Genomic DNA, 27,287 nt, shown 5'->3' with positions numbered 1-27,287 from the left:
TTTCTCTATTACCCATATTCCTACCAAAGCAGGTATTTTAATTTCTCAACTGGTAGTATTTATCAATCTAAACGATGCTATTTGATATATAGGAGAAGTGATACCTCTAGCACCTAACACATGTAAACATTTTGTAACAGACTCAATTGGTTCAATGACTCCCAATTCAGTGTCTGGGTTATTCACTTAACATGTAATAGTGTCTCTATACTGGACACTGGAATTAGCAAAAGAAGCAATAAACTTTGTCTCTGCAAGTCCTTAAGTGTAAGTTACTGAGTCAATCCATTGCGACTTAAATCAATGGTAGTTTTCTGTCTCTGTAACAAAAAATGTAAACCTAACAATGCATCAACAGATATGTTGAATGTACATGAAATGCTTGATCAATGCTTGAGATATACCTAAAACATTTAACTGATTCCAATCTGCTCCAACCAATGTCCTTGCACCTTGTTTTGTAATAGGAAAATAGCTCTCATTCTTGTTAAATGAGAAAATATCTGATTTCATGCAGCTCAAACTGGCACCTGAGTCACATAGCACATTGCATGATTTCCCTAAATCTTAACCCTAATACCGCTATGGGATAATCTCACACTACATGTCAAAATAACAACATCACTCAAATCAATATTCTTACTGTGATTTGGCTCTTGATCATCTTCAATTGTAAATGTGTGCCTACCGCTCTTAATAGCATTATCATGAATGTGTGCTAATTCATCACCAGGTTCACACCCTCATTTAGCATCACACTGTGACTTTGGCAAAAGTTTGGCTCAGAAAAACAGAATCAGCTAATGTGGCAATCCTACCACATCAATAACATTGTAATATTCTAGCAAAGTACTCAGACATACTAAAATGTGTCCTACCGCAACCTCTGCACATCCTCTTAGGATGTGGCATCTGTGTACCATCCATATGGTTGATAGGGTCCATATAGTTCATATGGTCCATAGTACCCAGGTCTGTCTATGGACCTAGACCTCTGATACAGAGATCCTGGTTTCTGTCCCTGAGAGCTATGAAAGTTCTGTGTCCAACTAGGCTCTTGAGGCTGAAATCCTGAATTGTCCCGAATGTCACTCTGGAATGTCACTCGGCAAGGAGAAGCACTTTGCCGTCTTCCATATGAATTGTCTCTATAGTCCTGTGCATCCTCCCTTGATGTCAAGGATAGTATGTGTCCCTTAAGATCCTCTATAACAGCCACAAGATTGTCTGAGGAGAGTGACATGCTACCAAATGCAGCATCCGCCATCCTTGCACTCTGGAGTACCTGGTGCTTTGTATCGTGAGGCCTAGTTAGGATAAACTGCTTTATCTGAGGCTTGGAATTCCTGATTACAACTACCTTAACAAAGTTGTCGTTAAAACGATCAAGACTCCTTGCCTCATGTTCAAGGTCTTGTAGGAAGTCCTCAAAGTTCTCAGAGTCTTTCTGCTTCCTACTGTACAACATATCTAACCTATTATAAATTTTCACAGAATTTTGCTTGTACCTAGCAAGAAAAGCAGCTTTTACTTCCTCCCAAGAATCATCCTCAAAGTCTTTTGCCTCAAATCATTTAAAAGCTTTGCCATCTAACCACTAACTGAAAGCTATTTTCTTGCCCTCATCAGTATAATTGTTCAGAGAGGTAAACTTTTCATAACGTTTCAACCAAGCACTGGCCTTAGCTGATTCACTTCCATCAAATTTCTCAAGATTGATGTGACTAAGAGCAAATGTATTAGCCAATGCACAAACACTTCTGTTTAGTCTGTCTGGGTTATCCCCACGATATTGAGAAAAGGAACTAGACTGACCCTCTTTCTTAACTTGTGCTGCCGTACCCTCTTCTCTATCATACAGCATTTTGATAGTAACAGTTGTATCTACAGTAGACTCGGCAAAACGATCTAACTCTCTCTGAGAAGTTGGTGAAATGAAGGATGTACCTCTGTCTCTAATAGGAGATCTAACAACTGGATTAGTTACAGTAGCAAATGTTGGTGAGAATGCTGGCAAATCAAGAGAGGCATTAGCGCGGTTAATGGGAGTAGAAAACCTTACTACTGTAACCTCATCATCAGATGACATGACGCAATATAACACATAATTGGTACAAACAATAGTCACAAGATAGATAAAAATCAGAGTATCACAGTACACAAGCTAAAAAGTCAATGCACACTGAAGAAAGTTACTAATCACACAAGTAGGCTGCTGGGGGGTCTGTCCTGCTGAAACTATCCAACACCAGGAAATCAATAACACTGTAGTGGTAGTGACCACACTGTCCAGAAAATCAATAAGTCCCGGGGCCCACAGAATTAATGGTCACTGTCAGGCTTGGGAGAGGTCCTCACTCGGTTGAAAGGCAAAATGCACTCTTTTCAGTAAATCAGGACATAACCTACCATGAATGGCAACAGTCTCTTCCAGGTCCACATAGCACATACCCATAGCAGGAGATGGAAACAGTTCACGTACCTCTCCTCATTAGTTGCAAGTCCAACAGAATCATAACTTTTCACACACCATGAAAAATTTGAGCACGGTACAGAGAACTTAAAGCAACTCCACCATTTATTACCTTAGGTTTTCCGGGGTGTTGTACCCTTATTCCCTAGGCAATCTGTCTCCACTTTGGTTCTGGGGATGATGTAGCTAGATGGATAATCAGTGATAAGTCCAGTATGGTGTTCAAGTCCTGTTTATTTTAACATGAATTCTTTCACAAAGGTCCTCAAATATTTCCTAGATTTCCTGGTTTACATGCAACACAGATTCACACATCTCCTGGAAGAACTTGTTGGTTTCTTTCACAACTCCTAAGGTTACAATTTCATCTGAGCCAATCTCTCAATATGCAGAGAGAACCTCTTAAGTCAACGGCAGGGCCCAGTCTCTCCCGCTCTCTCTCAGTCAGCTAAGTTTTGGTTCTCTTCACAATTTTTGGGCTCCTCCCCCCGAAATGATGTCCTACCTCCTACAGAAATGACTCATATCCAATCTTAATAATTAGTTACTTTCATTAGTCCCTTCCGGAGACTTTATTTGGTACCATCAATTTCTTCCAGTGATAAAATGACATTGCTAATTATCCTTAAGCCATACATCAACCCAACGTTGGCATATCTAACTAATATCTCAGACTGGTAGACGCTACTAGATACTTAATCAAATCATTTCAGATCCTATGCATGCCCCTGTATTGACAAACTGACCAAACTGACCATCTGTATCCCAAATGTCCATCCACCCAATTTGTGTAGAACCACCAGTTTGAACGTTTCACCCTCATTTATGTCAGTTCAGAGAAATTGTTATTCCCCAAGAAAAGTGAATCAATAAGAGTTCAGTTAGCTTGGTCAATGCACTTTCCCAGTACATTCACCCTTCTTAACTTGACTTCAAATTTTCCTTAAATATTTATAAAATGTATATAATGTTTTCAACTCTAAATACCCGGTTATAATACAGTGAAGCCCCGTTAGTCCGGACTCCAATAATCCGGATGTCTCGCCTCCCGGACGATTTTAGCTTGTTACCAATCTATGCCTATTTAATTTGGCTTGATAATCCGGAAATTTGGTTTCCGGAACCGGACGGTAAGTAGCTGTAACCAATCAGTAAAATAAACAGTAAATTGCTTCACAGTCCGGACACTGTAAGTCGTGTTCATGAACCATAACAACACCCCACGGCAATGTTTACTTAACTGGCCATAAACAATAAAAAACTTGGTGTCATAGAGTTGACAAGATGAGGTCTTGTTAACTTTTGAGAATTGTCGATTAAGGGTTGTTGTTTTAATTAGACATTAAAATCTCCAGACTGAAGATGCTGTACATTTACACTTTGATTGACACCACAATACAAAGGCGTGGATGAAAAGTGAGCTATCTTGTGATTGGTTAATGTACTTTGACAGACAGATGTGGTCACATGGACTTAAAGTGATTTTGCTTCTCAACAACGCTGCAAGTCACAAGTGAGCTTCGCTAACTTCGCGAAATGTGACCAAATTCCACCGATGGATGCAGGAATAATTTGGACATTCAAGGCATACTACAATATATCGCTTGTTAGACATTATCTCACCTGTGCTGAGGAAGGACATGATCAGACACGTCGGATCAACATGCGGATGTCACTCGGTAAAATTATTCATGTGATGAATTCAATGAGGAAGGTTAAACGAACACAAACAACAATGAAAGACTTTTTTGCTATGACTATAGATTATTGTTGTGCTTGCTATTCATTGTTTTATAAGCTTTACATTAAATGCTTATTTGTTTTATCCAGATTCGTGTCATTTTTGTAATAGTAAGGGAAGCAACTCTTACTTGAACTTGGGTCTTGATTCAGTAGTCCGGACTATTCGCAATCCGGACGAATTTGCTGAGAAACGCAACCGTTCCAGTTTCATGATGAGAGTTCCAGTTTGGAAAAAAAAATATGCCATGTTTCTTTGAAATGGAAAAGTTACACTACCATCAGCTACCCAGTTAACGGGCACTTCCGGGTTAATAAATTTTGGGAAAACATGTCTAATACAAGCAGAAAGTCAGTTGCCTCTAGCTACAACAATGTTGAATGAAATCTAATGTTCAAAGGCACAATGTTACTCATTTTTGACAACATTTTGCTCTATTTTATATATATTGGGGGATATGCACTCACCTTAGCTTCCTATTGATGCAATAAACAGTAGAGGATGTAACGTGAGTACGCGAGACGGTCCCCCGTTACGTGTACAAGTGACTACCTGAGAGGGGGGCACTCATTTCGCGTGACTGCCTGATCACAGACAAGGAAATTCTGCATGTCACACAAAAACGTGTCTAAAAGTGTTATTTATGAAAATAATGAAACAAAATTTGCTACAGTCATTGATAGGTGTTCAAGTTATTGATTGACATGAATGAAAAGGTAATAAAGAAAACATTAAATAGTCAAATTTTGACAAAAATGTGCAAAATTTAAGCAAAATTTGACAATATTGAACAGCGACTTTCACCTATGTGCATATTTTTCTGAAAGCTCATTCATCACAGATTCCAAATATATATGCAGCTTTCGAGGCACACCAACGCTCACCTGTTTGTTATTGTGTTGAAACATGTTTACTTTCTTAAAAACTGCGCGAATCGTCACGCGTAGAAGTGACTGGGTGAAGCGAGTCATTAAGGGAAGGTAACTGATGCCTGACTAACTTGTTCAGTCAAAACATTCGTCTTGTGACTTGGACTGTCAGAAGCGTACGTACTATATATGGGGATATTTTTCTTGCGTTACAACAAAGAGGATATAATAAATTAATACAAAATTACGAAAAACATTTTTTTTATACGGACTATATTATTTGGTGGAAGTATTATCACTGGAAAAAAGGACTAAGAGAGGTGGTCACTTCTACCGGTGTAAAAACAATGCGCCTTCGTAAGTTTTCAGTTTGCTGTCATATTGGTCAGTTTTTGACGACAATTTTGACCTATGTGCCAATTTCACAGAAACAGGATTTTAATATTTTCTGAAAGCTTATTCAATGGAGATTTATCCCATGTAAGTACTTTTTCATGTACACGAACGCACATAGGTGTGCCATCGAGTTGAAACATGTTTACTTTCCTCCCACTGCTCGTCATAGACAAACCATGGAAATGCAACAAGACATCCTCATAGTCACAGCCTATGTCATGTTTCCATGGATACCACAACAAAATAAAATCCATATCTTGGTCTAACCCCCAAAGGCACATCTAGGGATTGTGCTTGATTTGTGTACCAAGTTTGATGAAACTAGCATGTATAGTTTAGGAAATCTGCTCCGGACAAGATGCCATCCTCATAGCCACAGCAAAAAATAAAATTCACATCTGGGTCTAACCCCCAAAAGGCACATCTAGGGATCATGGTTGACATGTGTACCAAGTTTGGTTAAGTTATCACCAATAGTTTAGGAGATATGCTTCGGACAAAGTGTGACGGAGGCACGGACAGACAGAACTTGTTTCCATATCCCCGCAACTTCGTTGTTGTGGGGGATAATAACTGTTCCGTACATCGAAAACCGTCACACGTTGTGTTAACTTATTTCAATCACACGTTGGGCGTAGGATATTCGTAAAGAGCGCTCCAAAGAGCGCTTGAAATAATCTTCGTCCGGCAGAGGGCAAGAGAGTTGATTTAATGCAACGTTGAGAAAATTAAGAAATTAAGAAATTTACTTCAGCCACCCTGTAACAGTCGTCCACAGCTGACATCACATCAACATTACTAGGAAAATGATGACAGGTGGAAGTTTGACGGAGCAGAATCAGGTGATTAAGGTGGGTGTGGTCAATGAGTTCAAAGCCACAATCATGGATCGCTGACATGGTCACCACTGATTTGTGAACAGGAGCGTTGTCTTGGTGGAAAAGGACGCCTTTAGTGAGCATTGCGCGCGCATAGCTTTGATAGCCTCACGCAACTGTCTCGGTAGGTCAGCATAATATCTTCCATTGACTATCTTAAAAAAGGCCAGACTATCAATCAGCAACATACCCATTGAATTCCAAAAGACTGAAGCCATCACCTTTCCAGCAGAAGGAACTGACTTGGCTTTCTTTGGGGCTGGAAACTCCAGATGCTTCCATTGTTTAGACTGAGTTTTAGTTTCTGGTTGAAAGTGGTGAATCCAGGTCTCATCCATGGTTACAAATTTGGCCAAAAAATTATCAGATCTGCTTCAAAACGGTGCAAGTTGTCATGGGACATCAGGAATCCGACATGTTTCTGATCAGCAGTCAAGAGCTTTGGCACCCATCTTGCAGAAACCTTTGTCATTTTTATCGCGTTGGAGATAATGTGCCCAACCCTCTCATGAGAGATCCCACAACACTGGCAACATGTCGAGTGGTCAATCTTTGATCTGCCATAACCATGTCATGCATTCGGTTAATGTTTTCTGGAATAGTTGCTGTTGATGGCCTTCCAGGATGCATCAAGGCTCTCTCTGCCACTCTTAAGTTCTGCAGCCCACTTTTTTACTGTGGAAAAGGAAGGGGCATCAAAGTGGTGACCATGTCGGCATGTATCTTGTTGACTGCCCTATAGCCAGTTTTGTCCATTTCTGGTGATTTCAAAGGGTTGGGTCACAAGATGGTCTGGTACAAAGACAAACATAACACTACAGTTGAAATTCTTATGTCTATGATTCATTAAATTATTGCACTTGTTGTTTGATTCAACCAGACTGATCTATCCTATTTAGGCTTAGAACTTTTCAGCCAGCCCTCTTATGTCTTTATTTGACATGTTTTAGTCCATATTTGACATGTTTTAGTCCTTATTTGACCATCAAAACCCTTATGTGGTTTCACTTAAGTCCTTATTTGACTTCATACATTTTGGGCAATTGTGCCCTGATTTGGCACTGTTGGAGACAGCCACCAACAGTGTGGTCATACGATTATTAGCGATACAGCTTCTCGGTGCAGAATTTGGCAGCGGGTAATATTTTTTCCTGTTGTCACACTCCTTGGAGAGGTCACATGGAAACTTGTTAAAGTGTCATTGACCACTTAAATTTAGGTATTTTACATGTAGGTAAGATTTAAAGTTTTGTTCAAGAGTGTTTTGGTGTTGTGTCAATTCTTCTGTCCACACAGTAACCTTTTGAATCAACAATCTTAAGAGTAAATTCAACTTTTAACAGTTACAAGTATTTCAAGAATATTTCCTTGAGCTTTCCAGCCAACTATAATGTCCCTTTGTGGCATTCAACTTAAAAAAGCACAAAATAGACTGTCTCAACTAAAATAGACAGACATCTTCGTCATTTTTTGTCACAATCTAATATCTTCAGGTTGTCATCATCTTTTATGCATACGTCTTTCAATATCAAAACCAGCGCATCCATTGATTATGCCACAACATCCATAAAACTGCACACAAAACAGGCATACTTTACAAATAACTTACACATGGGTCACTTACAAACCTTTCGAATTTAGGTCCTATCAAACACTTGTTATCATTGTATATAATTCCACAAATGCTAACTCTATTTTATCATAATCAGAATTTGCCCATTTTGGCAATCACATAATAAAAAAAGTTTAAAAAATTGTGTCTGGTATTCTGTATAGAAACTGCTCATTAATGGGACAAATATGTTTTAGATGATGTCAAATTATCAACGAATCAACACCTAAAAGCAACTAGATTTTAGCTCAATTTAACATTCTGTTGAGCTGAACAAATGATTGTTATATTATATGAAATATTAGCAACATTAACAAAACATAAAATACTTACAATTTCTTGATTCCTAAATAGGGCTCCTTTCAACTCCAAAACTTTAGGCATCTGTAATAAAGAAATATTTATAGATTTAAAACCACACAGTACAAAATGTTATAATCACAGTAGGAATTGTCAAGAACAAGTAACAAACAAACACCAACATCAAATAGTTGTCATTATCCACAAATCTAAGAATACTACCTCTATTACATCATAGCCATTATTTCTGTGTAATGCTTGTCCAAGCTACAAAATATTCATATTTTCAAAAGACATTAATCTTCACTGATAAATATCAACCAATCCAAATGCAGATAATATACTAGCCACATAAAGAAACTGTGCACACAGAAAATGCCTTCATAATTGGAATACAACACAGCAAAGACGAAATGATGTTGACACTTTATAAGCTGAAGTATCGGACCACGAGAAAATGTCGAAAGAACATGAACAATATCCGTAACGATAACGTCAGAGGTTCAAAATCGAGTAGGGGGTCACACGACGAAGTCACAAAATCAATAACGGGTATGACCACCATGTGCGTGAAGCACAGCAGTGCAATGACGATGCATTGAGGCTACCAAATGAGCATTGGAGGCCTGGGAAATGGTCTGGGGCGTGGTCACTGCTGTCTGGAACCTGTATCTGAGATGAGTCACCCGAATCCACCTGTCCTGTCGTGTCATCGTTACTCGGGGACGACCAGAACGTGTGTGGTCGGCGACGCCATTACTGTTTCGATAACGCCTGACCAATGCAGATATCGTGTTACAATGGCATTGGAAATGTGCTGCCACCTGTTGTTGGCTCATTCCTGCTCGAACCATTCCAATGGCTTCATGACGTTGAGCAGATGTTAATCTTGGCATGATGTGCATGTGACTTCTCATGTGAATTTGTGAACGTTTGAATGACCAAAGATCAAGCTTTTGACAGTGACAGCAATTTCAGAGTTTCACATGTTGTGTGCAGCTGTACGGGCTGCACGTGCAGTAAAACATTGCAAGTCCATAGGCCACCGTCAATGACGTCACGTCGCCTTGCACGTGCATGAGCGTTTGATTGTCTCCAATACTTGCTATGTTCACAAATGTATTTATGTATAAATACGCTGTGTGCCTATATTTATATTTTCTGTGCGCACAGTTTCTTTATGTGGCCAGTATATATTCCTGCAAAATCATGATAATATATTCCTGCTCTATTCTGTGACACGACATGGTTGGACAGATATTTTCTTCTGCCAACCAAGAAACTATGTGATCCAAAAGGAGATTTCCAGACATGGGCAGTGACATTCAAAATGTGTTTAGCTGTAAAATCGAGAGTGACACAGATAAATAGTTTGATGAGGTGCAAAAATAGGTTTTGAATCAATTGAGTTCATCAACTCAGAGACCATATAATATATTATATGGTAGTCTCTGGTCAACTCAATCGCATTTTCAATTTTATGAAGCATGGTGAGTATTATTTGTACAATTTTACACCTGCCACCAGAGCACTGACAAAATATTTCAGTATCTACTGTGCCATGCAAATTAAGCACTATTTCAATCATTGGAATCTACAGATTGATTAACCCTTCGTAGTCAAATGGTATGTAAAGTATTGTCGGAAATAGAAAAAAACTGTTTTTAGGCTGTTGCTCTGTATCCCTAAAATCTACCCAATTGCAAATAGCATATGTCGAAATAACCCACATTGGCCTAACTGAGCATAGGATGCGTAAAAGGATATCCAGAAAATCATGTTTATTCGTAAAATCGGGCAAAACTTAAAGAAAATACGAATGGCTGTTGAAAACAATAGATCAGACTATAGATGGCAATTTGGTCACTCAGCCAGGTATGACGACGGACCGTCAACTCACCTGGCATGAAATGCATGTGCTGCACACAGGCACAAGGGGTCATCTCAAAGATATTTTATGCTTTTTCATGTGCGTTGTATATGTCTCATCTTACGTGTCTTTCTTTCATAAAGTTTATGTTGAGATATGTAAAAGAGCATGATACCCATAGAAAAGCTTAAATTAGCCATCGTATTAAATGTCTAAAAATATATAGGTGACATGACCACTGAAGATCGACAGGACTGCATATTATTTGTAAATTGTTATGACATGCCGTTTACTTCCCTAGTTTAATTCCCCTAAAGGATTATCTCATCTTAGCAGATATCTCTATCCCCTAGCCCACCCCCATCCACCCTCTGCGACACCCGTCCTGGTTTTGCTCTTGAGACGACCCCTCCTACCTGTTTCTTTTTTTAGTGATAGCGAGACTCCTTGGTGGCTGCATCCTTAATAGTTTCACTCTTGAAGTTATTATTTTTTACGTCAGCTATAGTTTATAATGAAGCTTATTTTAATTTCAAAATGGGCATTTAAAAATTTTCCTTTGTAATACAATATCATCACACACTAATTTGCATAAAGCCATGGTCTGTTCAAAATAAGTTGCTTTCAACTTAGAAAAAAACTGCATTGCTCATTTCTGCACTAATCTCTCCTCAGTAAAGTCCTTTTTCTGTTTCCTATCTCCCTACCACTGAGACTGTAGTTAGGCCGAACTTAGTTTAACAGATATTTCACATTTTCACATATTAACTACATAAATTGTAGATATAAATGTGAAAAAAAAAGTTTTTTTTCTATTTCCGACATTACTTTAGTATTCTTTGTCTCTGTTGATAAAATGTTTACAGCAGTAGATTTCGCATTTATGCAGTTTTATGCATGTTGCATCATAATATAATAAAAAAGTTGTCATCCATAAAGTATCCAACCTTTCTTATTACTCATCAACTTATATAACGCCAATGAAACAGATTAACTGCAGGTGATATGGATACAGTGGCTGTCAGTGTAAGTGTTCAGGGAACTGCCTTTGGGACATAAGTTCTTGTCACCAATGACCAATTGCATGTGTAAAGCTGTGTTAAACCACTTGATTTTGATCCATCAAACCTGTGGCAACAGTAATAGAGTTTGAATTGTTTCGAATCATCCCCCAACGAACTTGATATTTGATCAGTGTTACGTCAAATATGTCTGCAGTCACAACACATGTCAAGTGCTGAATCCCTTATCTGGCAAAGTTAATATGTTAAAGTAACAATAATGGTTTGGGTTTAAAAAGAAGGCCTGGCTGATGCCATAGTTTGGGAAATGGCCTTGGGGCCATAGAAATTGATTGTGAAAACTTCTTTGGAAAGTGCCATCTTATGATGGTGAACCATAGGCTTCATGATGAAACAGGACATGCATGAAAGCATGCATCCTGTCATTCCCTTGGAGAGACAGAGAGAACAGAATTGTGGCACTGGCTCATGCTAAGAGTTTGTGGAAAACCTGAAGACTGAGAATAATCCTCAGCTTGGTTGAATTTTTTCTTGGAATGCTACTTTAGTTACAACATAGCCATAAATTCCTGTTTTGATTGTCATTACAATACAAAATCTTAGATTTCTCAACACACATTCTCTTTACAGAATTCACATCTGTTAACAGCAAATTAATGGGTCTACACATAAATCAGGACACATGATGGATCCGATAATAGTCAAGGATGAATGCACAATGCTGGATTCTGTGAACATACAAGACCATTTTGATATTGCTTGCTCAGTCAACCTTTCTAAGCCAAGGCTGGCTTAGTCTCCATTCGCCTTCAACCCATATCGCATACAAAAACAATGTAGGCTAAATGGGATTAGAAAATGCACCCCATACTCTCATAATGAGCCTGACTCACTGGTCAGGGCCATAGTAATCTTGATTGACTGTTGTTATTAGGATATGTGAGTTTAGTGAGTTTAGTTTTATACAGCACTCAGCAATATTCCAGCTCTATGGCGGCGGTCTGTAAATAATCGAGCCTGGGCCAGACAATCCAGTGTACACCAGCATGAGCATCGATCTGCACCGATGGGGAACCGATGACATGTGTCAACCAAGTCAGCGAGTCTGACCACCCGATCCCGTTAGTCACCTCTTACGACAAGCATGGGTTACTGAAAGCACATTCTAACCCGGACCTTCACGGGTCTTAGGATATGTAGTTGAGTAGGGAGGATTAGTGCATCCACTAAGAAGTTACGGTGGTATCCTCTTTTGCCAGTCGGGGATTCGAACCCGGGTCTTCGGCGTGACGAGCGGACGCTTTAACCACCAGGCTACCCCATCGCCCCGCAAGCAATTGGAGACTTCTGATGGAAGGCTTTGGAATTATTGGACATGAATGTGCAAGGTGTCCGACCATTTGCAGACTATATGACTGAGCAATGGGTAGAGGGTGTCAGTCGCCAGATATAGAATCATTTCGATACAGCTGGCCTGAGAACAACAAACCACGTAGAGAGCTTTCATTCCAGATTGTCGAAAGTAGCTCCAGCCCATCCTAACATCTTTGCTTTCATCAACATCATCAAGTCAAGTTTCAACTGACAGCAGGTGGCCATCTTCGATCCAGAAAACGAAAGTACCAAGAACTAAACGAAAGACTACAAAGTCAGAAAGACCATCTTCAAGCAGGAAAGAAGACTATGATGCAGTGTGGGGATGCAGGTTCTCATCTTGTTGGACTTTGAATACATGTATGTAGTTCCATTGTATATAAAACATCACTGTGTGTGCTGGCGATTAGGTGCCTGACTTTGAGGGTGCGGGTTCGAATCCCGGATGGGACTCGATCCCAAAAGTGCTAGAATCTGTACTTTACTAAGAAAGTGTAATCCCAAATATAACATATGTTACATCATTGTGTACATTTATGTATGCTATTGGAGTAGTAGATACAATGATAGTCTGGGACCAAGTCCAACAAAAGCCTCTGCAAAGCCTTATTTCACAAATAAAGCTTTTGTTAGGCCCTTAGATCTCACCAACCATTGTCTACTACTTTTGAACCCCCAGTTAACTTCCCGACCCCACGTGGCACTACTGTGCCGCTATGACGCGTTGACCTCGATGAAACAGTTTAACGTGAATCGCCTATGATCTCTTTGGTGTTCGTAATAAAGGCTTGCTGGGCTTTTTGTATCCCCTGTTCTATGTACTTTTTTTTCTCGTCTTCGCTGATAGCAGACTTACGAGACTTGGATCGGATTTCTTGTTTCATCTTACGGTACTTGTCGAGTTCAGAGAGGATTGAACGAAATTCCTCCTCTGAGATCTTACTGTCGGTGAGTGCTGCCGAAATACGCTCACTTACCGTGTTCAGCTTTGCTTCGGCTAGAACCCTGATCTCGTCGTGTTTCAATGCCTTACGATGCAGTCTGTGGGATACAAACTTAAACACCAACCCTGCCACCCCTACCACCCCAGCTGTTATTTCAATACCTAGCACTATAGGTGCGGCCACGATGGTGGCTAACAACCCAACACCTGCCGCCCCATGTCCCATGCTGGTTGCCATAAGGGCAGTATCAGTCCCGTCCATGATATTGAAAGCTCTATGGTACTTCTTATATAGTGCTTTCCGAGTGTCACGGTCTTGTTCTAGTTGGCGTTTTACATCACATAACTGTCTCAAGCGGAACCCGTCTACGGTTTCCAGGGTCTTCGCGACTTCCTCTACGACTGGGTACAGTCCCATCCTATAATATATATTACAATAGATATTTCAATTGGGTTTCACTTAACCTTCGATTAATGAACTTAAAGCTGATAATACTTAGATTAACTTGCGTGTAAAAAATCGTGGACTCAGCTCTACTTCCATTTAGGACACAAACTCCATCAAGGCTTGCTAAAGGTTTGTTCCCCGATACCTTAATAATACGACAACGTTGGTTATTACACCTGTCTTCCCAACCTAACAGAAGACCATCTAAAAGGCGAATAAAATTACGAGTCAAACGTATATCTCCCAGATAGACGTCTATGATGAATGTGAAGTCTCTCGAGTAATCTCTAAAATCCTCTTGGTAATCGAGTAATTTGATCTCTATCTTTACCTTCCCACTGGAAGCTAACATGTTGCCCGAGTGGCCTGGTATTCGTATGATTTGTACACTAGAATCCGGAATGAACGACCCTAGAATGATGCCGTTGTTCCTAATCTCGGAGATTGTATTATTTTGTTTCAAGGAGATATAAGGTGAGGTGAGGGTTAAGTTGATCAACCATGCAGGCTCTTTAAAATCTGATAACGACACCCGCCTATACACGTTGTCTTTCAAGTGCAGGATGTATAAGGTGTCTTCCTCACCAGGCTGATCGAATCCCTCCGTGTCCCCTAGATCATTAAGCGTGGCGTTGGGCCGATGATTGGCCATTGCTATAATACTATTACGAGATAGTTTCCAATTGTTTTTCTGATAATTTCTCAGGGGTGCACTTTACCCCCATGAAGTGTATGTTGTCGGGTAGGAAGATCTTGGTTAATGATACCGTGGCTTCCACGGTCACGGTGACCCCCTGAAGACTGGTGTGGGAGTCGACACCCACCCGCACGTAAACAGTGCAAACGGCATACTGGTGTTGTTTCCCCCACCGGAGTTTGACCCTCTTCACGATTTCGACTTCATCCGTCGATGGTTCCCCTAGGTAGACTTTGATGATCAGCGTGGAGTTCACCGGTAGGCTCGCCAGGATGTTGGCCACGCCAGCGAATTCAGACACCAACTGCAATGCCCCGTCTTGCACTCCCGGTTTACTCGATAGCATGTGGGCTGCCATACTGGCGACTGGGCTGATGACTACGCTACGTCTCTGAGCCGGGACATAAGCCACGAGCAGGGTTCCGTTGTTCACGACTTTGTTTAGTTAGTTGTCTTTGTTCTCCGTGAACACGTAGGGGGAGCCGAGCCTAATATTGAGAAACCAGTCGCCTTTAGCGGGTAACAACACCCACTTGTCATCGTCGGTGAAGACGAGCGTATATGGCTTGTTTCGGGCGACGGCCGTTCTCTCAACATCTTCTAAGTCGAACAGTTTGCCTCCGAACGATGGGTATATCATCCATTTATCATCACCGGTGCGGACTAGGGTGTACTGAGTGTTGACGGTCGCTCCTGAGGTATCTACTATATCACTTAGGTTTCTAGTACCACCAATGATGGGGACTTCAACGCGTTTGTAAATGTTGTTTTTCAGTTGCAAGGCGTACAATTTACCATCTACTCCGGGGTCGTCGAATCCGCGTATGTCCCCGAGGTCGGATATCCCCGCATTGATGCATTTTTTCAACCTCATTCCGGGGCCTTGTGCGCTAGTCATTTTATGTGCAGCGTTATGCTGAGGTATCCTATATTCACAGGATTATGATTTATATCTAACACCGATATTATCAGCTCAGGGATGTTGCCCCGAGTTAACCTCTTGTACTGCCGCGGTGAAAACGACTCGGTTCTACCGTCGTTGTATTTCTCCGTTTTCACCGGTACGCCTCTCAGTAATCGTGGAAGGGTGACCCCCTTGAATGTTGTCCGTTGTGCTCAGCTGACCGAGATGAACGCACAGCTCTCGGTACGGTACTAGGTCGGGTAACTTCGTGCCTGTGACGGTAGTTGTTGGTTTTATCTCGTCCGGCGGCATACCGAGTGTCCTGGCCAATGGTCGGCCGAGCCTCAAGGGGTTTCTTCCGTTTGAAGACCTCGTCGCTTAGCGAGCACACGCTGTAGTAGCCGTCAGTTATCTTGTTGCGGGCGCCACTGACGAACAGCTTGTTGTTGTTGTTGACATTGATGTTAGTCCATCGCAGTAGGTAGGTGATATCGCAGAGTGCGACTTCGAGTTGACCCGATGTGTTATCGATCGCGTGCATCAGCTGAACGGACTCGCCGCTCGTTATTCCTAGAAGTGTTATGTACATGTTAGAGTATATATACTCATTATATAATACTTTAAAAATGTACTCCCCAGGAGTGTTTTACCCTAAACTGGACATAGATTTCCCACACAAGATTGTGGTCGCTGCTGGGTTGTATTTCGGCGCCCAGTTTATAGATGTATTTGCTAGGTATAGGTTTTCGGTGACTAACGTTCAGGTAGTTCATGCTTGGTTCAACAACCCGATGCAGTTCTGGCAGAATCAACTCAACTTCGCTGTGTGGTGCGCTACAACGGGGTGTGGTGTGACATTGACCGACACTTGGCGGGGGCCGCTGAGTAAGTCTGTGTTCACGTTCCACGTGTACTACCAGGTCAGGCGTATCCTCAAAGAGATCAGCGCCCCGCTCCCACAGGACAAGGCGTGGGACGCAGTAAACAACCAGTACGATAGACGGGCCTACGAACGCGTTTGCAACGAATTCGAACTAAACCCGAAGACGGATTGGTGTTTGCCGGGGTCGAACCACGGGTTGGGTATCCCCATCGCTCACAATATGCCTATCGCGGATGCCAGCAAACAGCTGGTGAAAGAATGGGGTTACAAGTCGTATCATCACCTCACAACAAACGAGTAGGATGACCGTTACATGGCTTTCAACAACAGCAAGGATTACCGAGTCTGGAGGGGGCAGCAGATGACTGGAAAATGTTCATGCTGGACACGTCGAAAGGGTTTACTCGTGCCGGCACCGAACGCTTGAACGACTCGATTCGAACGTACGTGTGGGCGCTGTTAGGTCCGCAGGCGCAAACGCGATCCAGTATTATCGGTAAGGGGACTGCTTCCGACGCGCAGAAACAGTTCGTTGTTAACGTTGAGGATGCTATCAATGCTCCAGTTGATCTACCGAGTGCCATCAAACGCTACCAAGACGTGTTGGAATACGCCCGGTCGAAAGTCGACTACGTGTTCGACTTGGGACTGTACATGGCTCCGAGCGATATGCAACTGAGAGTAAAAAAAGTGGTGGGTTACAACAACTAAAGTCATAGCCACAGCAGACCAAAAGTTGGGCGTCAACCCCGATGTTAACACCCCCCACGTCCCGCCACCCTGGACCGGTGAAACGGGTATAGTCGTACCACCCCCGGACTCCAGGGTTCAACCCACACACCCACAGCCCCAACAGCAGGTGTCCAATCAGCAGCACATCGACCATAAAACAGCCCTGGTGGTTGGCAGGGTCGCGGCCGGTTTGGGACTCATTTGGTTAAAAATTCCTTAGCCGCTACGTACACCAGACCCGCAACGGCGACGATGGCTGCCCACAGGTTTTGACTGAGCCACGTGGCAGTTTTAGCCAGAGCGCTCAGCAACCACGAGACGATGCTACCCAGGATGCGGGGAAGGGTTTCGGCGGCCTTACCAGCCAGTTTAGCTAGGGCCTTCCCGAGGGATTTCAGGTGTTTTTTTTATCCAGTCTCTGACGCCCCCACTACTTGGTGGTGTTGGTGTTGGTGTACCACTGCCGCCGGCAGGCGTCAATGACACGACCAGGGTTGATATGATGAAGCCCAATGCATTCAGAAGGCTGGCGATAGTAATCCCTTGCTCTCGGAAGAGGATTCGGATCCTGTCAGCTAGCGTGGTGTCCTCATTTAGGACTCGATCGATGGTTTCCCGTACACGACTGATCTGGGATCGGAGGGCTGTCTCTCGTCTCTCGTCTTCCAAGTTTTTTATTCTCTCCTCGATACGACGTTTCATATCATCGTCCTCCGTTTAGGTGAGTTTTATTTTCTCGCGAGCGATGTGCTTGTCGACTTCGTTCAGTTTCCCCATGTTGTTCACCAGTTCTCCGCGTACATGTTTCAAGGCTTCGTCTAGGCCTCACAATTCGAGGCCCGGCAAGGGGTTGGCATGGTACGTGGCCAATATTTTTTCGATGCTGTCCGACGTTTCTTTAGCACGTTGGGGTATATCACCTTCACCGCTGAGTTCGGCCCTGGCTGCTTGCAGATCTTTGACGACCTTCGGGGGAAGCTTAGGCCGTGCGCCACCGTAATCTATGAAGCCTAGTTCATCACGGATCAGTTGACTCCCACCAGGGCGACTGGTGAGTGTTGACAAAGCATACGGTCCTTTCCCGTCTTTTTTCATGATATTGACACCCGGGTGAGCCTTCAATCGCAGCGTGCCCTTCTTATCGATGGTAAACTTGGCATAGTATCGCTCCAAAGGCTTGATGTTGTCTCTCTTTTCAACTGCGTCGTAATAATCATCGACGGCCGGCTGTACAAGTTCAGCGCTCAAGGGGTTGCTCCCAAACAAGGTCTCCTGCTCGTCGAATGCCTGGGCACTATCATCCCACATATCATCGGTCGGGATGTCCTCACGACCGCCGTCAGCCATTATTTATATTAAACTTTTATATTTTATCTATATAACAATGTATGGCAGGAAACTAGATCCTTTCCGAAGATCAAGAGAGCCTCTAGGCATCAGAGCCGTGCGTCAGTCGGTGACCATCACCAACAATCCCAGCATGATAGACCAGAATCAAACGCTGCTGGTTAGATTCCCAAACCTGGGCGAGAATGACCTTATCGTACCAGGCACGGTTCGACTGACGTTCAACCTCACTTTGACCTCCGACAACGACAAATGCAAGCTAGTGCGGAACGTAGGTCGAGCCATCATCAAGAAAAACACCATGAAGATAGGCGGTAATGAGGTGCTGAGCATCGACGACAGCGATGTCTTTCACTGCTAAGGGGACCTCTGGAAAAGTGATGGAGAACGCATCAATGTCGTGTACCAAGGTATCAGCAAATCGACTCGGTTGCGCGTGGGGTACGGCTTTACGGCAGAACAGCTAGACAAGATTTTCGGTGAAAAGGCCATCGCCCATCAAGCGTACGTGAACAGGTACTGCGTGCCGCTCGACTTCGAGTTGCTCACGGGGCACGCGCCGTTTTACCAGGCCGCGCTGGGTGATAGGCTTGAATACGAGCTCACGTTTAACAACTACAGCAAAGTAGTGCGTACGCCGAACGGTGATGAGGCCAGTTACACCATCGACAACATCTCTCTGGAGTTCGACATGGTCTATAGCCCGGAGCTGGCCAGGCAGGATCAAACCCAGTACTCGGGGAAGGTGGCCATCCTGTACGATCATAGATCGGTCGTGCGGGATAAGAGCGACACGCTGTGGAATATCAACCTAAACGTGTCGGCGCGATCCATGAAAGGCATCCTGATAGTCCCAGTGGAGGATTACGAGCCGTTCCGAAGGGACAGCGAGAAGTTTTTCAACCCCGCAATTGAAAAGGTGGAAGTGACCATCTAGGGCGTGCCCAACCAGCTGTTCAGCGTCGGTATGAGGGCACACCAGCAGTGGGACGAGATAATGAAACTACCGACCCGGCACCAACACGTCATCAAGGACCTGGACCTATCCCCCGTGCAGATCGGTGAATACCTGACCACCAAGTACGCGCTGTGGTTGGACATGCGATCCACGGATGACGATAAATTGCACGGCAGCAGTCGCCGCATAAACAACGGCAGCGAGGGGATAACCATCCAGATTACCAGGAAGGCTCAACCCGCGGGCAAGTTGAAATTATATCTGTACGTTATTATGGACGCGCAACTTAATATAGACAATGGGATATTCGTGCAAGCCATCTACTGATGTGCCTGCCGGCAAGCCATCTATTGATTTGCCCCGCGACCCGGACTGCGCTATAGTGTGCGGGCAGACGGGCTGTGGGAAGACCGTTTTCGTGCTGGATATGTTGGAGGGGTACTACCGGGATGTGTTCGACAATATCGTTATCATGTGCCCTACTCTGCACATAAATAGAACGTACACGGAAAGACCTTGGGTGATTACGGACCCGGACGTACACAAAGTCGACCCGGGAACACGTCTGCAGGACTGGTTGAAAGCTTATCACAACAAATTTAAAGGGGAGTCGACGCTGTTCATACTGGACGACTGCAGCGCTAATTGTGAGATAACAAAAAAGAGAGACATGCTATCGTACCTGGCCTTCTCCGGCCGGCACGCAAAGCACAGCGTCTGGGTGCTAACGCAGAAGTTCAACTCGGTGTTGAAAGACCTCATGGAGCAGACGCGATGGGTGGCCTTATTCCACTGCAAGGACAGGGATTCGTTCGAGGAGTGTTTGAGAGAAAATGATGTGATGAGCAAACTAGAAGGGGAACGGGTGAAGAAACAGCTCGCTGAAACTAAGCATGCTAAGCTCGTGCTCAAGACCGACCAACCCGTGGCCTATAGGGTGTTTTAGCTTAGCAATGCTTAGCAAAGCTTAGCAAGTGCTTAGCAAATGCTTAGCAATGCTTAGCGTTTAGCACTTATCAGTTATAGTTATAGTTATGGTTGTTTTTGAAGTGCTAGCCGTGTGCAACTTAACCTTCATTTCGCTGTGTTTCACCTGCATCGGGTATTATATTATTAAAACTAAAACTTACTTATTACATTATAAGATGGAGTGTGATGAATTGCTAGAACAACTGTTGGAAGGGGATAAGCGAGGGGACGATGATAAGCGAGGGGACGATGATAATCGAGGGGACGATGATAAGCGAGAGAGACTGGTAGCGTTGACTGTTGGTGGCAAAGCCAAACATTACTTTGGGACTACACTCCCGATAAAATTCACAAAATGTCAGCCGAAGAAATCGATAAGCTGTACGCTAGATACGAGGCCGAGATGACAAAGACTATAGGATCGGCTATGACCCAGATATACACTGGTATAGCGTCGTACTTCCTTCCCGTTCCCCAGGAACGTCGACTTTACCTATGGGAAGACCTTGAGAAAGACCCTTTTATTGAACACGCCTTGAGCTCTATCAGCTGCGTGCTGTACCACAAATACGGTATGTTTTTAGCCCCGGTGACGGCGGCGATTATCACGGCAAAGCATTGCTAACTTAAGGAGGGGAAAAATAATAATAATAGTATACAAGATGGATGCTGCCCAAGAAATGAGTCCCCAAATGGAGGAGACCCCACCCCAAATGGAGGAGACCCCACGTTGGGGGAACCCCAACTGGAGGTGACCCCTTCAGAGGAAACCCCACCCGAGGTGACCCCTACAGTCACCAGGCAGAAGAACCCTAAGAGAGTAGCTGCCGGTGAAAAAAGGTGGTCTAAGAGTAGCTCCGCTCCACTGTGGAGCCGGGCTCCACTCTTGTTGACTGCAGGCGTAACTGCTGCCGTGGCTATCTCATGGTTACATAATAAACAACCCCCCAGGGAGGGTATCCCTTCCCCACAATTAGAGGTCAACCCACATATCATGCTATAAATATATATTTTTATATCATATACATAATGTCTGAGCGGAAAACGTTCGTCAACGATGCATACCACGCCACCGTGGTCGCCAGTCTAGCTGTAGGGTACGCTCGGTTGACCAAAATGGTGCTTAAACAACCGACTATCAAGCTAGATTTCAACCTGCAGGATATGGGTATGCTCATAATGAACCTGGGTATGGCGATGGCCACCAAGGACATCCTAGTAAAACAAGGGATCCTACCAGAAAAATATTTTGAAGTAAATGTAACTATATATAGGATGGCTACGATCGCCATGATGATGTATGGGGCGGGCGTTAGTAAACGCCCTGGCATTTTTCGGGAGTAATTTCCTCTTCTCGAAACTACGGGAGTCACACGCGGCTGAGATACAGGCTGAACGGAAACGGCACAACATAGCTGTAGAGAAATTACAAGCAGCGCAATCTGAGTACGCGAAGAGACGTGTACAGAGGATCGATTACATTAACGAACAACTCAGGCGTGAGAACCATGCCGTTAAAACATTCCATGATGTCGACGACGCAGCGAGAGAATACTACCTACTAACCGGTAAAGAGCTAGAACCACTCCATAAGCCCACACTCGCTCAGTACTACACACCATCCCTGGGGCAAATGGACCGGGAATTGATCTTTATCGCGCTGGGTCTAGCAGCGACTGCTTTGGTTGCGAAACAATTAGACTAAGTGCTCATATAAGTATACCAAAGATGAGACCCGCCCCGTACCAATGCGAATACATACTTATGGGGAAGACCGAGGCCTGTGGTAGAAACTGCAGGACTGAGGGGTACTGTTGTTTTCATATAAATAGTATCAACTACACGTGTTGTGTGTGTGGTGTTGGGGTGAAAGGTCACTACTGCCTATGCAAAGCTCACGGAGCAAACGTAGTCAGACATCATCTTATCTACGAGAAGAAAAAAGACTTCAGAAAAGAACGTAGGCGCCTCCTCAGGATAGCAGTGTAAGGCTGGTCCCTTTGCCAGTGGCCGAATTAGAAACTGTGCACACCTAGGTATAACAATGTTCGTGAAAGTCGTTGCCTGAGAAGCTGGCAGATGGATGTGGGGGGAAAGTATAGATATCAGTGTCCTCAAACCCATGATTGTCAGCGAACTATATAAGGGGTGCTCATTTACAATCATGGTGAAAGTAGGGTTTGATCTGCCGTGGGCTGCTGAGCACACTTGGAATTACTTTGATGGTGGACAAGTAGATGTGCATGGGGAGATAGATATACTTGTTGACAACTCGTTGCAAATAATACAAAACACCCTACTATGCTGCGCATGTGTACACAATGTCTACTACTCGGGACCTCAAGCAGATCGCGAGACAGCGGGGTGTAATTGGTTATTCTCGAATGACCAAACCAGCATTGTTGAGATTACTTAACATACAAGCCCCTCCCACGGTAAAACAACTAAAACTCCAAACAAAAGAGCTAGGGTTGACGGGTTATTCCCACCTGGGGAGAGCCGGGTTAGTCGCATTATTATTACACGACCCCGTAGCCGCTGAACGGTCGCCTTCAGCTCCCCACTGTAAAACAATTGAAACAAGAGGCACGCAATTTGGGTTTAGTAGGTTATTCCCGTATGAGGAAACCACAGCTTGTAGAACTATTACGGCAGAATAGAGCTATTGACCTAGAGTTCATGCGCACTGAGCGCGCTGTAGGTAACTATTTGAGAGGCTGGCGCATGCATGTTGATAGGAACATAGACATCGCCGATATCAAGCCTCTAATCGCTAAAAAGTCAATGAGGAACTCAACGATTTGGGAAGTATAAAGTTTCAAATCACAGTGAAAATGTCACTCGATAAACAGCAGGGGGGAACCTCCGCTGGGGTCATTGAGTACGTTCAGCCTTACTTCCGGGGTAAACAAGTAGTCGTGACTCATACAGAGACTATAGATGAGTCAATCGATATCAGTTTTCAGCAGATACGAGAATACCTAGAATGCTACACACACATGGGGTCCGGGTGGGTCGTGGATAAAAACAGGCCATGCTCAACGTCAAGAATAGAGGAGACGATTGCCTGAGGTTAGCTATCAGGTCAGCCTTGTTTCCAGCTGACACTCATTCGGACAGGCTTTCCAGCTATCCCCAAGATGATGGGCTCAACTGGGATGGTATAGATGAACCCACCCCCATATCCCAGATCACTAAAGTAGAAAAACAGAATAATATAGCCACAAACGTCTTAGGGCACGAAGGTAACACAACAATAGTGCACAGGGTCAGTCCAATGTTGGGGGAACAGGGGGGGAGCCCCACTCGCCGCGTGATCAATATATTCATGACCCAGCAAGGCGATAAGTATCACTACACGTGGATAAAACACCTTAGCAGGCTGTTGCACGACCAGTCGAAACACGTTGGGAAAAACCACTTTTGCATACGATGCCTACACGGTTTCACACGAGCTGATTTATTAGAATACCACCGGGAGGATTGCCAAGGTGTGGGGCAGACTGCCATACGAGTCGACATGCCTAAGGAAGGTGACAATATCCTAAAATTCGACAACCACAAGAACCAAATGTCCGTGCCTTATGTCATCTACGGCGTCTTTGAAGCCTTGGTCAAACCCGTTGATGTTGGGGGTACCCCAGCCACACAAAAAACACAGGAGCATGAGGCCTGTGGGTTTGGATACGTGGTCGTGCGATGTGATGGGGAAACGAAAGCTCCCGTGGTGTATAGGGGTTCTGACGCGGATGAAAAGTTTCTAAAGTGTTTGCTGGAGGAAGAGAAAAGTATTAGGAATGCACTGTATACAGTCGCTCCCATGTGTATGACTCAAGCCGACCGGCTAGCTCACGCCTGCAGCACTCACTGCCATGTGTGTGACTCACCACTGAACGGTGATTCCGTGAGAGATCACTGCCACGTCACCGGTAAGTATAGAGGCGCCGCTCACAACGCGTGCAACCTCAAACTTAGAATCACCCCCAAGACAATAAACATCCCCGTGGTCTTCCACAACTTGAGACGGTACGACTCTCACTTGATCATGCAGGCCATCGCGAAAGTCGACGGCAACCTGACGTGCATCCCCAACAACATGGAGAGATACATCTCCTTCAGCTTGAATGGCCTGAGGTTAATTGACACGGTTCAGTTCCTCCTGTCGTCACTCGACGTTTGGTCAAGGCCAACGATACCTTCCCCATCACTGATCGATACACCGACGCCGAGACTCGACCCCTGCTGATGAGGAAGGTGTGTACCCCTACGAGTACATGGATGGCTGGGCCAAGTTCGCGAGACCCACTACCCCCATCAGAGAATTTTACAGCAACCTGACCGACTCGACAATATCCCAAGACGATTACGCGACGGGATTAACGATGGAATAAACTGGGCTGTAAGAATCTGGGTGACTACCACGACCTGTACTTGAGGACAGATGTACTGCTGCTAGCCGACGTGTTTGAGACGTTTAGGCGGACGTGTTTCAAGCAGTATCAACTCGACCCCGCATGGTACTACACCAGCCCAGGTCTGTCGTGGGATGCATTGTTGAAAAAGACCGGAATTAAGTTGGAATTGCTCACCGATCACGACATGCACCTATTCATTGAGAAAGGCGTGCGAGGTGGGATTTCAATGGCTACCAAACGATACGCGAAAGCAAATAATCAATATGTGAAGGGCTACGACCCGAGCAAGCCAACCAATCATATTCTCTCCCTCGACGCCAACAACCTGTACGGCTGGGCCATGAGCCAGTATCTACCCACAGGGGGGATTCGAATGGGCATCGCACAGGATCGATGTTATGAGCATCGCGCCAGATTCGAACAAAGGCTATATCCTCGAGGTGGACTTAGAATACCCCAAGGCATTACACACACCACACAACAGCTACAACCTGGCCCCCGAACGTATGAGGGTTAACCCAGACTGGATGTCTGAGTAACAACATAACTTGTTAGGTGGGCGGGTGGCAGACGTTGAAAAACTAGTGCCCAACTTAATGAATAAGACCAAGTACATCGTTCACTATCGCAACCTACAGCTGTACCTGTCGTTGGGTATGAGGCTGACCAAAATACACAGGGTGCTCGTGTTCAACCAGAGCCCCTGGATGGAGCCATACATCAGAATGAACACAGACCTGCGAAAGCTGGCCACCAGTGACTTTGAGAAAAATCTCTACAAGCTCATGAACAACTCGGTGTTTGGTAAGACTATGGAAAACCTGAGGAGACGCGTGACCGTGAAGCTGGTTCGGTCGAATGAGGAAGACAAGTTCAGGAGACTGATAGCCAGCCCGGCATTCAACCGGAGCAAGATATTCGCCGACGACCTGGTTGCCCTACACATGAAGAAAAGCCACATCAAATTCAACCGACCTGTTTATGTGGGGATGAGCATCCTCGATTTATCCAAACATCTGATGTACGACTTTTACTACAACGAACTGAAGAAACAGTACTGCGACAGGTGTGAAGTGCTGTACACTGACACGGATTCCCTGCTGATGGAGATTCGAACCGAGGACGTGAAAAAACGCCTCGATTTGTACGACACCAGCGACTACCCCAAGGACCATGCCATACACAACACGGTAAATAAAAAGGTCCTCGGTAAGATGAAGGACGAGTGTTCTGGCACGCCCATAGCCGAGTACATAGGCTTGAGACCCAAGATGTACTCCATCCTGAAGGCCGACAATGGTGAGATCCGAAAGGCGAAGGGTGTTAAGAAGTATGTGGTGAAACAACACATCAAACACGCCAGATTCAAGGAAGCCCTGTTCAAGACCCGTACCTTTAGACATAAAATGAACACACTTATAAGTGATGGGCATAGGATATACGGACTGACGATAAACAAGACGTCCCTGTCGCCGATGGACACGAAGCGTTGAATAGCTATTGATGGGATAAACACGTACGCGTACGGGCATGAGAAAATTGAACCAAGAACATAGGTGTATATATATCGGGGTGACATGTCACGGAACCAGAGAAAGTTTGAGGCTATTTACTACAGCCCGCGTGGGTACTGGAAAGGAGCTAGCGCCGTACATAAGCGGGCTAAAATGGCGCGAGTACCGCCAAACGAGGCCAAAGCTTGGCTTGAAAAACAAGCCCTGTGGCAGATCTATTTACCGGGCACCACGCTACGTGCCTAGAAGGAAGTTCGGTATTAACATACCCAATAGCGTTCACCAGGCCGACCTCCTATTCCTACCCCACGACAAGAGGTACAAGTATGCCTTAACCGTCGTGGACGTGGCCAGTCGCTACAAGGAAGCCGAACCCTTAACCGCGAAAGACAGGTAGCCCGCGGATTCGAACGCATGTACAAACGCAGTCCACTGATGTGGCCAACAGAGCTGCAGGTTGACCCTGGGCGGGAGTTCATGGGTGTCATGTCACACCTGCCAGACAAACACGATACCAAGGTCAGGCATGGCACGGCCGGAGCCCATCGCAGCCAAGCCATAGTTGAGAGATTCAATAGGACTTTGGCCGAGCGCTTATTTGGGCATCGGTATGCAAGAGAGATAGCCAACCCGGGGAAACGATCAACTGAATGGGTAGCGCGGTTACCTCAGGTGGTGTTGGCCATAAACCACGAAACCACCCGTCTCACCGGCAAGAAACCAGCCGACGCTATCAAACTAAAATCAATAGTGGCAGAGTCGGCTGCACCATTGCGTGGGAAGGAGAAACAGATACCAGATAGGGCCCTCGTGAGGTACCTATACCAGCCGGGGGAACACGAGGGTGATAGTCGTAAGCGAGCCACTGATCCGATATGGTCAGTCAAAACTTATAAAGTGGACATCAAAGCCGACGAGCCGAACTTGTACTACTTGAGAGAT

At 44.5% G+C, this 27,287-nt stretch overlaps 1 protein-coding gene across 1 annotated transcript in view; it reads right to left on the bottom strand.

The window, feature by feature from the left end:
* Positions 1-27,287, bottom strand: part of LOC124282566 (nucleolin-like) — a 229,537-nt gene that overhangs the window by 157,831 nt on the left and 44,419 nt on the right. Inside the window, exon 3 of the mRNA XM_046718576.1 lies at positions 8,303-8,353. Coding sequence (XP_046574532.1) covers positions 8,303-8,353 — 51 coding nt within the window. The remainder of the gene's footprint in view (positions 1-8,302; positions 8,354-27,287) is intronic.

This window comes from Haliotis rubra, unplaced genomic scaffold, assembly GCF_003918875.1.
Source record: "Haliotis rubra isolate DU_JTF1 unplaced genomic scaffold, ASM391887v1 Scf30, whole genome shotgun sequence".
NCBI classification, from domain to species: Eukaryota; Metazoa; Mollusca; class Gastropoda; order Lepetellida; family Haliotidae; genus Haliotis; species Haliotis rubra.
The sequence above is the reverse complement of the archived record's forward strand: the minus strand, read 5'-3'. Positions and strand labels throughout refer to the sequence as shown.